Source organism: Pezoporus occidentalis, unplaced genomic scaffold, assembly GCF_034315485.1.
Source record: "Pezoporus occidentalis ecotype Australia unplaced genomic scaffold, CSIRO_AGI_Poc_V1 ctg328, whole genome shotgun sequence".
In the NCBI taxonomy this organism is placed as follows: Eukaryota; Metazoa; Chordata; class Aves; order Psittaciformes; family Psittacidae; genus Pezoporus; species Pezoporus occidentalis.
Window position 1 is genome coordinate 50,034 of NW_026915246.1, and position 12,533 is coordinate 62,566.

Below are 12,533 nucleotides of genomic sequence, written 5' to 3' on the forward strand. Positions count from 1 at the left end.
TCAGTGGGGCTGAGCCCTGGGGACAGGGGGGTTGTGGATGTCCTGCAGCATACGTGATACCTGTGCCCTGTGGTGTGTGCAGTCATCGTGTCCACAGTGGGTGCAAAGAGCCCTGCGTGTCGGTGGCTCCATCAGGGCCATCTCATCTGGGGGTCTTCAGCGCTCTCTGACTCCCAGACCCCCTTCTGCCACTGCCTTGTGCTAACCTGCAGCCTCTCCCCAGGCTCCAGACCATGCTGGGGCAAGTGACAGGGAGGCAGCAGCCAGGCTGGGCCCCAGCAGCCTTGGGGACCCCAAAGAGCCACTGAGGTAGGGAAGCTGTGCTGGGAGCTCCAAGACCAGGGGCAGGGGGAGCTGGGCTGCACCAAGCACCATGCACTGAGCTCTGTGCACTGGGCATCAACCACCATCCACCGGGCACCCTCCTTGGCTGCAGGGCTGTGAACAGGGAGGGGGGCAGCATGGCTGTGGGTGCCCCAGCTCAGCCCCCCTCTCTTTGGCAGGATGGTGCTGGGGACCTGGAGGAGCACAGCGAGAGCATCCCTGTCGCCTGCACACGCTGCAGACACAACAGTCTCCGCAGCGGGAGCTCGGCGCTGCCAAGGCCTGATAAAGTGCCGCGGGGCTGGGCACATGTTTGGGTTTGGTCCCTGCTTGGACGCTGTGTCAAGGCTGGTGTCTCTGCTCAGAGTCATGGCCACTGCAGCAGTGCCAGGCAGGACAGGGGCTCCGGAGCGGCACCCGGTGCTGATGCCTTGCAGGGCCCCTGTGGCAGATGGGAGAGGAAAACTGGGGCTGGGATGCTTAGGGGACACAGACCCTGCCTGCCTGTGTCCTGCTGGCACAGTTGGTGCTTCCCGACTCACCTGCACAGGAGAGAGATGGTCCTGGGAGCTCTTGCAGACAGTGCCACCAGTGCTGGCACTCCAGCCTCAAGATACCAGTTTGAGCACTGAATGAGATGAGTTCAGGGTTCTCAGCCTGAGCCCTAGTCCTCTCATCCCACTCACTACACCGAGTCCCACACCAGGGGCCTGCAGCAAGACCCAGTGTCTGGGTATTTAATGACTGTTAATCACCATGTACGTGGTGCAGGGCACAGTCACAAGCCCCAGCAAACCTACTATTCAGCCAGGTCTTTGGTGGGATGTGGTTGTTCCCTGCTCATTGTGCTTGCCCTACAGCTGGGCTGGGCTGGTTCCCTTGTCCCAGACGGTGAAGGCCATCTTCCTGACAGGATGCACCATCTCCCCACTGTTGCTGCTGGTGGGGATGGCTGGGGTGGTTGTGGTCATTTCATTACTTTGTGTGGCACAGGGTGGCGTTTTTGCTGGCATTGTCCAGGGCCAGTGTGGTGACACGGCCAGCACCCAAGTGCTGCTGAGCCAGTGTGTCCCTGAGTCTGCAGGACAAAGCTCCCTGCAGTGCTCAAGCTCCTCATCCCATGGCATGAGTTCAACAAGTCTCTGCTTTACCCTTGCTCGCAGCTCATCCTGTCCCTAGGGTGGGGAGGAGGGCTCTCTGTGTCCTTGCACCCCCGCAGCGAGCCGGGCGTGCTGGGGACAGCTTGTGCAAAGCCTGCGTGGGTGCCACAGCCATTCACAGAGGGCAGCGAGGCTGCGCTTGTACCGGAGCTCATCCCACCCGCAGAACCCCGCTACCGCACCCAGGCGGGTCCCCCCCGGCAGGGCGCTGCGGGTACCGGCGGGGCCGGCCCGCGGGGAGGGATTCCGGGGCTCCCTCCCTCCGGCCCCCTCCCGGTTTTCCCGAATAGCCGCTAGGTGCCGGCAGCTTTCAACTTATCCCGGGGCCGTGCGGGGCGCGGGGAGCCGCCGGGTGCGGGGCCGGGTGCGGGGGGACCCGGCGGGGCCTCCCCGGGGCGTTCCGGGCAGACGGAGCTGAGCTGTCCCCAGAGTGATGCCGCTGCCGCCGGGACCCCCGTGCCCGCGGCCCGGAGCCCACCCCGGGCTGCCCCATGCGGGAGGTCTTGGCCGCAGCCCCCGAGAAGCAGCCTCGTGTGGTGTCCGCGTCCCCCCCTCCCAGTTCACCCCCGCTGCTCTCGGGCCAGGGAGGGTGTCGGGGCTGCTGGAGGGGGCGGCGGGGAAGGGGGGCGCAGGGCCGGGGGTCTCCGCGCTGCGCGGAGCCGGAGCTGTCCCGCCGGCGGTGCCGGTGCTGCCGCCGCCCTCCCCGGTGCTGCCGCCGCCGCCGTCGGCTGGGATCGGTTCTCCCCGGTGGCTTCCCGGTGTCAGCGAGGGCGGCCCCGCCGGTGGCCCCGGTGCCGGCGGCGGGAGGTGTGGCCAGGGGCCGCATAAAGCCTCCGCCGCCAGCCGAGCGCCGCCAGCCGCGGGCCGGAGCGCGGGCGCGGGGCCGCCATGCGCGGGGCCGCCGGGTGCCCGCTACCGCCGGTGCCACCGGTGCTACCGGTGCTGCTGCTGCTGGCGGCGGCGGCGGCGGGGCTGGGCGGCGGCGAGGAGGCGATCCAGTGCCCGCCGTGCTCCGAGGAGCGGCTGGCGCGCTGCAAGGCACCGCAGGGCTGCGCGGAGCTGGTGCGGGAGCCGGGCTGCGGGTGCTGCGCGACCTGCGCCCTCGGCCGCGGCACCGCCTGCGGGGTCTACACCGCCCGCTGCGGCGCCGGGCTGCGCTGCTATCCCCCCCGCGGCGTGCCGCGGCCCCTGCACACCCTCATGCACGGCCAGGGCATCTGCACCGACCTGGCCGACGTCGAGGCCATCCAGGAGAGCCTGCAGCCCCCAGGTAAGGCCGGCCCCGGGGCGAGGGGTGGGTGCCGGGGGGGGGTCCCTGCCCCTCGCATGCCTGGTGGCAGCCCCCAGGCAACCCCTGTGTGCCCCAGGCCGCGCTCCAGTCACTTGGCAAGAGTTGGGGCCATGGTGCCGGGGGGCTCAGCAGGGACCCTGTGGCAGGATGGGATGGGGCAGCCTTGGCATGGGCATACAGGGAGCGTCTCCCAGTGGTGCTGAGCTCCATGAGGTCCCACAGCTGGGTACCAGTGGGTCATGTCTGTGCCATCCTTACCCAGCATGGGCACAGCCGTGCCATGGCCTCTGAGGGAGCAAGGTGCTTCCCAGGGACCTGTCACCCGCTGTGCCCTGGCTGCAGCGTGCCCCTGGACATCAGGGCAGCACCCGTGGTCCCTGGGACAGGTCCCAGCTGTCTGGGAGGCTCCTGCTGCACGGTGACCCTTTCCCAGGGATGTTGTCCACAGCTCTGCCGGGAGGAAACAGGAAAGAGGCTTCAGGGCACCTGCTTCCCTCCCAGGCAGGTCAGCCTGCGCTCTGCCGGGGCTTTGCTGAGGGCTGTGTCCTTCCCACAGCCGGACAGGGCAGTGGGATGCAGGCAGGGCCAGGGCAAAGAAGCTGCCTCTGCGTGTCTGCCCCAGGACCCTCCTGCTGGTGATCGTGGGCTGGTGATCCTGTGGCTGGGAGCAGGTCACGCTGTGGCTTTGACAGTGGGAATGGAGCTGCTCCTGCAGGCTGAGTGCGGAGACCAGGCCCATGGAGCTGGTCCGTTAGTGGGTCTGGATACTGCCACATCCCCATTTGCCCATGCTGTGAGCTGTGCTCAGGACCACGTCCTCTGGAGCTAGGGAGCAGCATCCTGCCACGGGATAGTCCATGGGCTATTCTGGCCCTGTGTGCCCATGTGGGGTCACCCAGAGCTCCCCAAGGGGCAGAGGGGGCTGGAGTGGTGTCTGTCCCTGTCCACCTTGATGGCCAGATCCCAGCTCCATTCCCTCCTCGTGTAGCTGGTCCATGGCAGCTCTGCTGGTGTCCCACAGTGAGGAATGCCCTTTGTGGATGGGCCCCTCCAGCTGCCCCTCTCCAGAGACATCCCCACGAGTGCTCGGCATGGGGTCCGCTGAGGAGACCCCCTGCCCTGCCTGTCTGTCCTCATCCCACATCCTGCAGGAGCTGTCTGGGCTGCCTGGCCCGGGGCTGCGTGGGGCTGCCAAGGCCTGTTGGTTTTGGCTGTGCCCCCGGTAACGCAGCATTTTTTCCCAGAGCCTTTAGGAAACAGACTTGCAGATTTTTCCCTTCCTTCCCGCCGTGTTTTGGCCTTGCTGGGCACGGGTGGGTGGCCGTGGGAGCCGGGCTGGCCCGCTGGGCTCCGTGCCTGCCTGCAGCATCGCAGGTGGCAGGATCGGGGAGCACCTTCCCCTGGGACACCCCACAACACGTTGCTCGGTGCAGCCCCGGTGGGAAGATCCCAATGGGATGTCTGAGCCGTGGCTCCCTGTCCCGCTCCTGCAGCCTGGAGCAAGTGGGAATGTGGGGCTGGGGACTGTGAGCTATAACCCACCATAACCCTGCCTGGCACAGTGAGGGCATCCCAGCATCCGATGGGTCTCCTCTGGGTAAGGAGAAAGGGGTTAATTGCCTGTTCAGGGGCAGGGGCATAGGGAGTGGGTGCCCCCGGGGCTGAGCGGGTGCCAGGGAGCAGAGGCTGCAGCAGGAGGGTGGCTGGGAAGCGGTTAACGTGCAGCTCGTACAGTCAACACTTTGTCTGGGGGCTCAGCCCAGGGGGGCTCTGCATTCCAGGGAAGAGGCTGGGATGGAGGGGGCTGGGCTTGGAGCCGTGGAGCACCATCGCCAGGAAAGAGCCTCTCTGCTCACCCAGGACCTGCAGCCCCGTGGGATGGGGCTTCCTAGGAGCTGAGGATGCGGGTGGCTGCTCTCCTGACACGAGACCCTCACCTGTGGCTGTGGCGCAGGACCGTGGTCTCTGCTTCCCACTCTCAGCCCTGCCAGCTCCAGGCTGGCTCCCGGAGCATCCCGCTGGTCAGGCCAACCCCAGGAGGTTCCAGCCGTGGGTTTTTGGCACAGCCTGTGGGTGCCTGGGGGAGGTGATGGCTGAAGCCGCGTGTGGCAGCCGGGAAGAGGTGAGGACGTTTTCCCCAGCACACATGACAAGTGATTTAATGCTGGTTAAATAATTATGTCTGGGAAGAACTGACCCCATGGGAGCTGCATGCGTCCCACGTGGTTGCTGGAAGCAGTGTCTGGACCGGACCCTATTCCCTTCCCATGCGCAGTGACTAGGAGGGACAGTGGTAGCTGTGCCCAGCTGGATGGCACAGGGATGGTGAGGACGGGCTGGGTTCATCATGGTGGCCACGGTGCATTCATCTGTCCCTTTCTGCCCTGGCAGGGGGCCCTGTCCCATCTGTCAGCTGGGATGATGTCTGGCCTTTGCCCATGCTTGGGTTTTTCCAGGCTGGGAGCTGCTCCCAGCAAGGCTCTGGTCCCTACCAGGAATCATCCACATCCCGGTATCCCGACCTTACCTCTGTTGGACTCTGGGCACCGAGCCGGGAGGTGCAGATGTGTTTGGCCATGTTTGAGCACAGCAGGGGCTCAGCATCATGTTCCTGTGGGATGAGGACGGGCTTGGCTTCCCAGGAGCATCCCTGGCCAAGGGGCACCCCTGTGCCTGGCTCCCTGCGCTCCACCGGGGCCAGCTCTCACCAGGACAAGCACAGAATTCCCTGTGCCGGTGCCTGCCAGCCCCGGAGCCCCGGCAGGCAGGAGAGCCAACGCCGCTGGTCCCTGCCAGGGCCACCCACCGGCCGCATCAGCCCTGCTAGGTGGGGAAGAGGAGGGTGCCGGGACCCTGCTGCTTGTGTTGGCCATGGACACATGGACGTGTCCCTTCTGGCTCCCTCTGGTCCTTTGCCCCTGGGCTGGTGGACTGGGGGAGCAGGGCTGGAGCTGTGGGGCCCTCACACTGTTCCTCTGCCACAGACACACTGCCCCGGGCTCTTCTCCCATGGGAACCATGTGGTGGAGCCGGAGCCCTTCCCAGCTCCCTTGGAATCACAAGCTCCACATGTGACCGACCTCATCTGCAGCTCCCGTTAATTGAAGTTGATGCTGAAAGACCCATTTGTATCTCCCATCCACAGCTCGAGCAGAAGGCCGGGCAGAAACCCCCCTCCTGCCAGGGCAGGGCGGCCAGCACGGGCAGCACCGGTTCCCATCCCGTTGTGCTTTTTCCATGTCCTTTTGTGAGCAGTTCCCTCATCCAGCCGGTGCAGGAGGATTGCCAAGGGCACCTCAAGCTGCTGCCTGTCTGAGAGTGGGTGAGAAAATCACCCCGAGGATTGCAGGGATCCTGGAGGGATCCTGGAGGGATCCTGGATCTGTGTGCAGGTCGGGGACCATGGGCAAAGAGCTCTGTCCCCAGAGCCGAGTGCAGGACCAGGAGGCTCCTTCCTGCCCAGAGGCGCTGACGCTTCATGTGACCTTAGGAGAATGTTATTGGCATCTGGTTTTATTTAAGCTGAGGGATGTGATGCTCTGAAAGCAGTTGGCTTTCGGGGAGAGGAGAGGGGTCGGTCCATGCCAGGGCTGGCTGAGGGCTTCCCCCAGGCAGTGCTTCCCAGTGCCTTTCCATGGCGCGGTGGTGGTGCCAGGACTTCGGCTTGGTGGTGCCAAAGCTCCCAGCTGGCTCTTCCCTCTGTGTATCCCCGAGGAGGTGCAGGGGGAGGCCGGGGAGGGAAGGAGCTCTGCTGCCAGCGCCTGCTTTGCGCTGCGGTCCCGTGGTTGCTGCCACCGGGGCTGGCATCGCTCTGCGCCGGGTGCTGGAGGCTTTGGGTTTGTGTTCCAAATTTCAAGGGCATGAGGCATTTCCTGGAAAAGAAAAAAAAAACAACCAAAAAAAAAAGAAAAAGGACAAATTAAACGAAAAGCAAACAACACGAATTGAAGGAGAAAGCTTCGATCCAGGCTTCGCTGTGAACTTTAACCAGGCTGCTGGGAGCTGGTCCAGGAGCCTTGCACTGCAGGGGAGCTGATGGGAGACCAGGGCTTGGATCCCATGGGGATGTGGCAGGCAGGAGGCTGTGGCTCTGACCCTGCTGCCTGCCTGTGGGAAGGGCTGGTGCTGGGCACCACGCCAGCAGCCTCCATCCCTGGTGCTGTGGGGCCCTGGGTGCTTCCCCCCGTGCCGCACCATGACCGCCTCCCGCCTGGTTTGGGAAGGTTTTTCCCGTTGCTGGCTGCGGTATTGATTAATACAAGCCAAATCCTGGGATAAGCTCAGGCAGGAAAGGGCCCTGGCTGCTTTCCTCTTGCAGCCCAGCCGGGTTGGGAGTCAGAACGCTGCCTGACGTGGCTCTGAGCGCAGGCAGGACCCAGCTGCCCAGCGTGTCCAAGTCCTGCAGAGCATTAATGGGCCCCAAGCTGGAGTGACCAGCAGCTTCTTAAGAAACGAAGTGGCCCCGGGAGCTGGGTCTCATGACACCTCCTCCAGCTGCCAACATCTGGGATCGCAGTTTGGCTGCGCTCCTGGCACAGGCGAGGATGCCAAGCGCCGCCTTTCGGGATCAGCCCTGTGGGAGATTGACTTTCCTATTCCAGGAATTCCTGCTTTCATGTCTTTGCGGGGGCTGTGCCCTGCGGCAGAGCACGGCTCCGGTCCCAGCCGCGGCGCCCGGTGCTGCCCCACGCCTGGCGGGTGCTCAGCACCGTCCCGGTGCAGCCCCAGTGCCCCCGTTCCTGCTGCAGCTCCTCAGAGGCAGCTTTTTTGGGGGCATCAGGATGCTCTTGGGGCTCCCTGGCCATGCACCCTATGGTTCACCTTTCAGCCCTGTGGATGCAGTGCACGTGTCTGGCCAGGGCACAGCCAGACCCTCGTGCTCCGCTGTCACTGGAACAACTGCCCATGCTTTTGCTGCATGCATTTGCAACCCTACAATAACAGACACATGGCAATAAGCCTGCGAATCATGGCTAATGAGTTGTCAAAACTCCCAGGAGCCTTTCCCAGCCCTGCAGTGCTCGGCCCAGCGGCAGGAGGGAACCCAGGGCTGGGGGTGATGCCCACGGGGATCAGGGTTTCAACGCAGGGCTGAGCCCCCTCTTGTCTGTGTCCTTGCAGAGAAGGAGGAGATCGACCACCCCAACAACAGCTTCAGCCCCTGCAGCATCCACGACCGCAAGTGCCTGCAGAAGCAGCAGGCGAAGCGGGTCAACAACGGCAACAAGATGCGCAACAGCGGGAGCCCGTACCACCGCGAGGAGACACGGCCCATAGTGAGCACCGGGCTGGGGAGGGCAGGATGGGTGCTGAGCAGCCCTGGGCTGCGCTCCAGAGTCAGGGTGTTGGGGTTCGGGGCTGGAGGCATCCATCATATCCCCCCCCCACCCCGTTCCTGCAGGCACAGGGCTCGTGCCAGAGCGAGCTGCACCGGGCGCTGGAGCGGCTGGCCGCCTCGCAGACCCGCACGCACGAGGACCTCTACGTCATCCCCATCCCCAACTGCGACCGCAACGGCAACTTCCACCCCAAGCAGGTAGGGCAGGGTCACATCCCTCATGGCGGTGCCACTTGTGTGGCTTGGGCAGGCTGGGAGCAGGACACAGCCGATGGGGGCAGGAGCCACCGGTGGGAATCACCCTTCAGGGTGGGATAGGGGTGGCAAAGCCCCCCATGAGAGCTCCCGGTTACCCCAGCCATGGGGATGGGGCTGTGGGGGGCCAGGCTGGGCATCCCTCCATGAACCTGTCCCCTCAGTGTCACCCGGCGCTGGACGGGCAGCGGGGCAAGTGCTGGTGCGTGGACCGCAAGACCGGGGTGAAGCTGCCGGGCTTCCTGGAGCTGAAGGGGGACTTGGACTGTCACCAGCTGGCAGACAGCATGTGAGCGCGACCGGGACACGCAGGAGAGGAAGAGAGGGGACACGACTGCCGAGCAGCTCCTGTGTGCCGGGGGACCCTGCCACGCAGCCCGGCTCTCTGCGGCGCTCTGCGCCCCAGCACGGCACCACGACCTGCGCCATGACCACGAGCTGCCAGTGCCGAGGGCTCCCCGGCACACCTCCATCCTGCACGGACACTCGCTGGGACTGATGCTGCACTGGGGCTGGTGTCACCGCAACATCCTCCTGCCCCTTGATGCTGCTCCCACCCCGTGGTAACCCTCTGGTTTTCGTCCTGGCCCCCCTGTGCAGTGGTGTGGCCGTGGACACTCCAGTGGCTGCATCGGCAGCATCACCCCCTGCCCACGGTGCATTGTGTCCACACTGGACCTCTGCATGGGGCAGCAGCAGAAGTGCCTCATCCTGCCCTCCCTGGCAGCAGGCATGGGCTGGAGGTGCCCAAAGAGACCCGACCCCCCTCCCCACTGCCACTGCCTGCCTGGAGCCCTCCCTGCCTGCACCTCACTCAGTGTGCGTGCACCATGGGCACCGCAGCCACACAGAGCAATAAGAAACCTTCCCCCTCCCCACTGCAGCCCCCCCAGCTCCACAGCCCAGGTCCTGCCTGCCCCATGGCCCAGCCCCATCCCTGCACAGGGACAAAGCCAGTGGCCACAACATTTTCCTTCCATCCATCCATCCATCCACCCACCCACCCACCCATCCATCCATCCATCCACCCACACACCCAACCACCCACCCACCCACCCACCCACCCACCCATCCATCCATCCATCCATCCATCCATCCATCCATCCATCCATCCATCCATCCACCCACCCAACCAACCACCCAACCATCCACCCACCCACCCACCCACCCACCCATCCATCCATCCATCCATCCATCCATCCATCCATCCATCCATCCATCCATCCATCCATCCATCCACCCATCCATCCACCCACCCACCCACCCACCCACCCACCCACCCATCCATCCATCCATCCATCCATCCATCCATCCATCCATCCATCCATCCATCCATCCCATCTCCCCATGCCTGGTCCCCATGGGTGAGGGGGGTTATGCCTTCCCCCAACTTGGCCAACATGACAAAACCAGGATGAATTTCTGGCGCATCCCAGTGATGGGATCTTCAGGTTTCGCCAGCACCAAGTTCTCAGCTGGGAAATTGTCACCACTTTTGTAATGATTTTTTTCCTTAATTCCCTTTTTTTTTGTATTATTTTTTAAGCTGGGCTGGAAGTTTTCACCTGAATGGCTTTAGGTGAGGAGTGTCCTTGCTGGCTGCCATGGCGGGTACCAAAGATGGAGGGGATTTTGCTGATTACCCCCCTCCCAGACCCTCAGTGGGAGGTTTTGGTTTTCTGTGTGGATCCTCCCTGGTGGGTACCAAGGCCCCGATGGGAAGGAAATGTTTCAGTTTTAGTGAAACACCCTGTGCCTCCCAGCAGCTGCCCGGCACGGCATGGCACAGCATGGCATGGCACAGCATGGCACAGCATGGCACAGCAGCTCCCAGCACCAGCGAGGATGTCCCCACGTGTCTCGGCAGCGGTGCTGCCATCCCGCTGGCCAGCAGTGGCCGGATGGTAAGGACGGAGCAGGGACAGGGCTGGCACCGGGCTCAGTGCTGCAGCTCATCAGCACGGCTGCATCTGGCTCCTCGTCCACGTGCTGCTGCCCTCGTGTCGCATCCCGTGTCCCCAGGTTCACGTGTCCCAGCACGGCCCCGTGCCTTGCTGGGCTCCTGCTGGATCCCCTGCCTGGCATCACCGGGGGGGGGGGGTCCCGGGATGCTGCTGGGCCCCACGGCCGGTCCCATTGCCGGTCCCAGCGCTGCACCGGCAGCACCACAGCAGATCCCATGGGACCTCGCCCGGTTTGGGGTGGCCAGGGGGTGGTTGTGCAGGGACCGGGAACTTCTGTATCCAGCTCAGAGGGCTCCAGTGTTTTGTAGTGTCTCTCCTGTAGGTTAAGGCTGTATTTACACACGATCATATACCAGCGTAAGGCTCCCCAACCCCAGCTGCGTTTTTCCATGCCGATGTGATTTACGTCAGTTCCTCCCGGGCCAAGCCCATCCCTTCAGCCCCCCATGTAGCACCAACCCCCTTTTACAGTAAACTTGAACCTTTGTATCGTCAACAAGGAAAACAAGTAATTCCTGTCTTAACTGTCCCTGTTACTTAATGTGTTTTATCGTTGCATTGAGGAGAGGGGGGGAGCAAAGCAGAGGAGGAGCGAGGGATCTGTGGGGATCCCCCCCTGTGTTCCTGCAGTGCCGGTGTGAGCCATATGGAAACGCTCCCAAACAAATCAGAGGCTGCCCATGGCCTTGGCACCATCCTGCTGCCACCTTGGAGCCCTGGCAGAGGGCAGAGGAGCAACCCTGACCCATGGAACCCCATCCAGAGGGAGCGCCGCTGCTCCTCACACCGATGGCACCCCCTTTGGCCACCTCCAAAGCACCTTGGCCAGGGGTCGTGGCTGGGCTGCGGAGCAGGATGAGGGAGGATGAGGGAGGCCAAGGCAGGGGGAGCTGGGTAGGACGAGGGGCTGGGCTGCAGCAGTGCAACCACTGCTGGAGCTGTGCGTGCATTGCGGATCCCGGGATGGGACCAGTGCATGAAGAGCTCAGGGACCGGCACTGAGCATCCCATGAGTGCAGGGACCAGCCCAGCCTGGGGGACCCTGCACCGGGATCGGGGATCAGCCCCCAAACATCAGGAAGAGCTGCACGAGCCGGGATGGGGTGAGAGGCAAATGATTTAATGCCTTGTCCTGAGTCTCAGCTCAGTCTCTGCTTGGTGCCACAGTGAAGGCAGCAGAGACCATCACCACCAGCCTGGCACAGAGCAGAGGTGGGGCACGGGGATGGTGCTGGGCTGGGATGAGGCTGGCAAAGGAGGATAGGGACAGATACTGGTTTGTGCCAGGGCAATGTACTCGTGGCCAGGCAGCACCACTGGCCGCAGCATGTGTGTGTGTACGTGCTGGTGCTGATACACACCGAGCACCACTGGCTCTGCTCTGCCCTGCAAGGGTGTCAGGGGATGCATTGGAGAGATGCCCAGCCATGGGAATGCTGATGGCCCAGTGCTCCCGGCCATGGCTTGGCTTTCCCATGGTGTTTGCAGACCAGGGCACCTGCATCCCCACGGCTGCCTCCGCTTGTACCCATCAGCTGAGGTTGTGCCGTGGCCTTTTTCCTCTTCTGGAGGTCATCAGGAAGCTGGTGACAGGAGGAAACCAAACCCTCTGCACCCTCCACGTGTCTGGGAGTGCTGCTGGCTGGGACCCCCGTGCCGAGTGGGACCCTGCTGTGCTGGGATGCGGTGATGCTCACCCCAGCAGTGTCCAGAGGTGGGTTCTGCACCTCACCAGGGAGTAAAGCTCCACCTGCCGCAGCCACTGAGGGGGATTTGTGTCCCCCACCCGTGTCCGTGCACCCCGTGCACCGGTGCCATCCTTGCCACGTGCTGCACTTGTTGGCTCTTGGGGTCCTGCTGCAGTTGGGGACGTGGGGCAGAGGCTGCCGGGAACAGACCCATGAGCCTGGCCACAGAGGGGCTGGGCTGGTTACAAAATGGCTGGAACCGGACCCAGGAACCAAAACCAAGAGCCGCGCTTCCAGGAAGGCTGGGACAAACTTTGGAAGCCACGAGGAGCTCAGAGAATTGTTTGTTTTTTCCTGAATCCAGGTGGTTTTGGCTGAACTGTCCCTGCCGCCGCGTCTGGGCGCAGGCTCCAGCTCCGCTGCGCTGGAAAAGGCTTTCCAATGAACTGAAAGTTCCATGTGTGAAAGACAGCGCCTGGCGAGGGGCCTGCTCCCCATCCCACATGGTCCTGC

At 63.7% G+C, this 12,533-nt stretch overlaps 1 protein-coding gene across 1 annotated transcript; it reads left to right on the plus strand.

The window, feature by feature from the left end:
* Positions 1 to 2,336: 2,336 nt before the first annotated feature.
* Positions 2,337 to 9,750, plus strand: IGFBP4 (insulin like growth factor binding protein 4). Its single transcript, XM_062629085.1, has 4 exons — positions 2,337 to 2,754; positions 7,897 to 8,051; positions 8,177 to 8,311; positions 8,533 to 9,750. The coding sequence occupies exons 1-4, from the start codon at positions 2,373 to 2,375 to the stop codon at positions 8,659 to 8,661; spliced, it is 801 nt and encodes a 266-aa protein (XP_062485069.1). The 5' UTR covers positions 2,337 to 2,372; the 3' UTR covers positions 8,662 to 9,750.
* Positions 9,751 to 12,533: the final 2,783 nt, after the last annotated feature.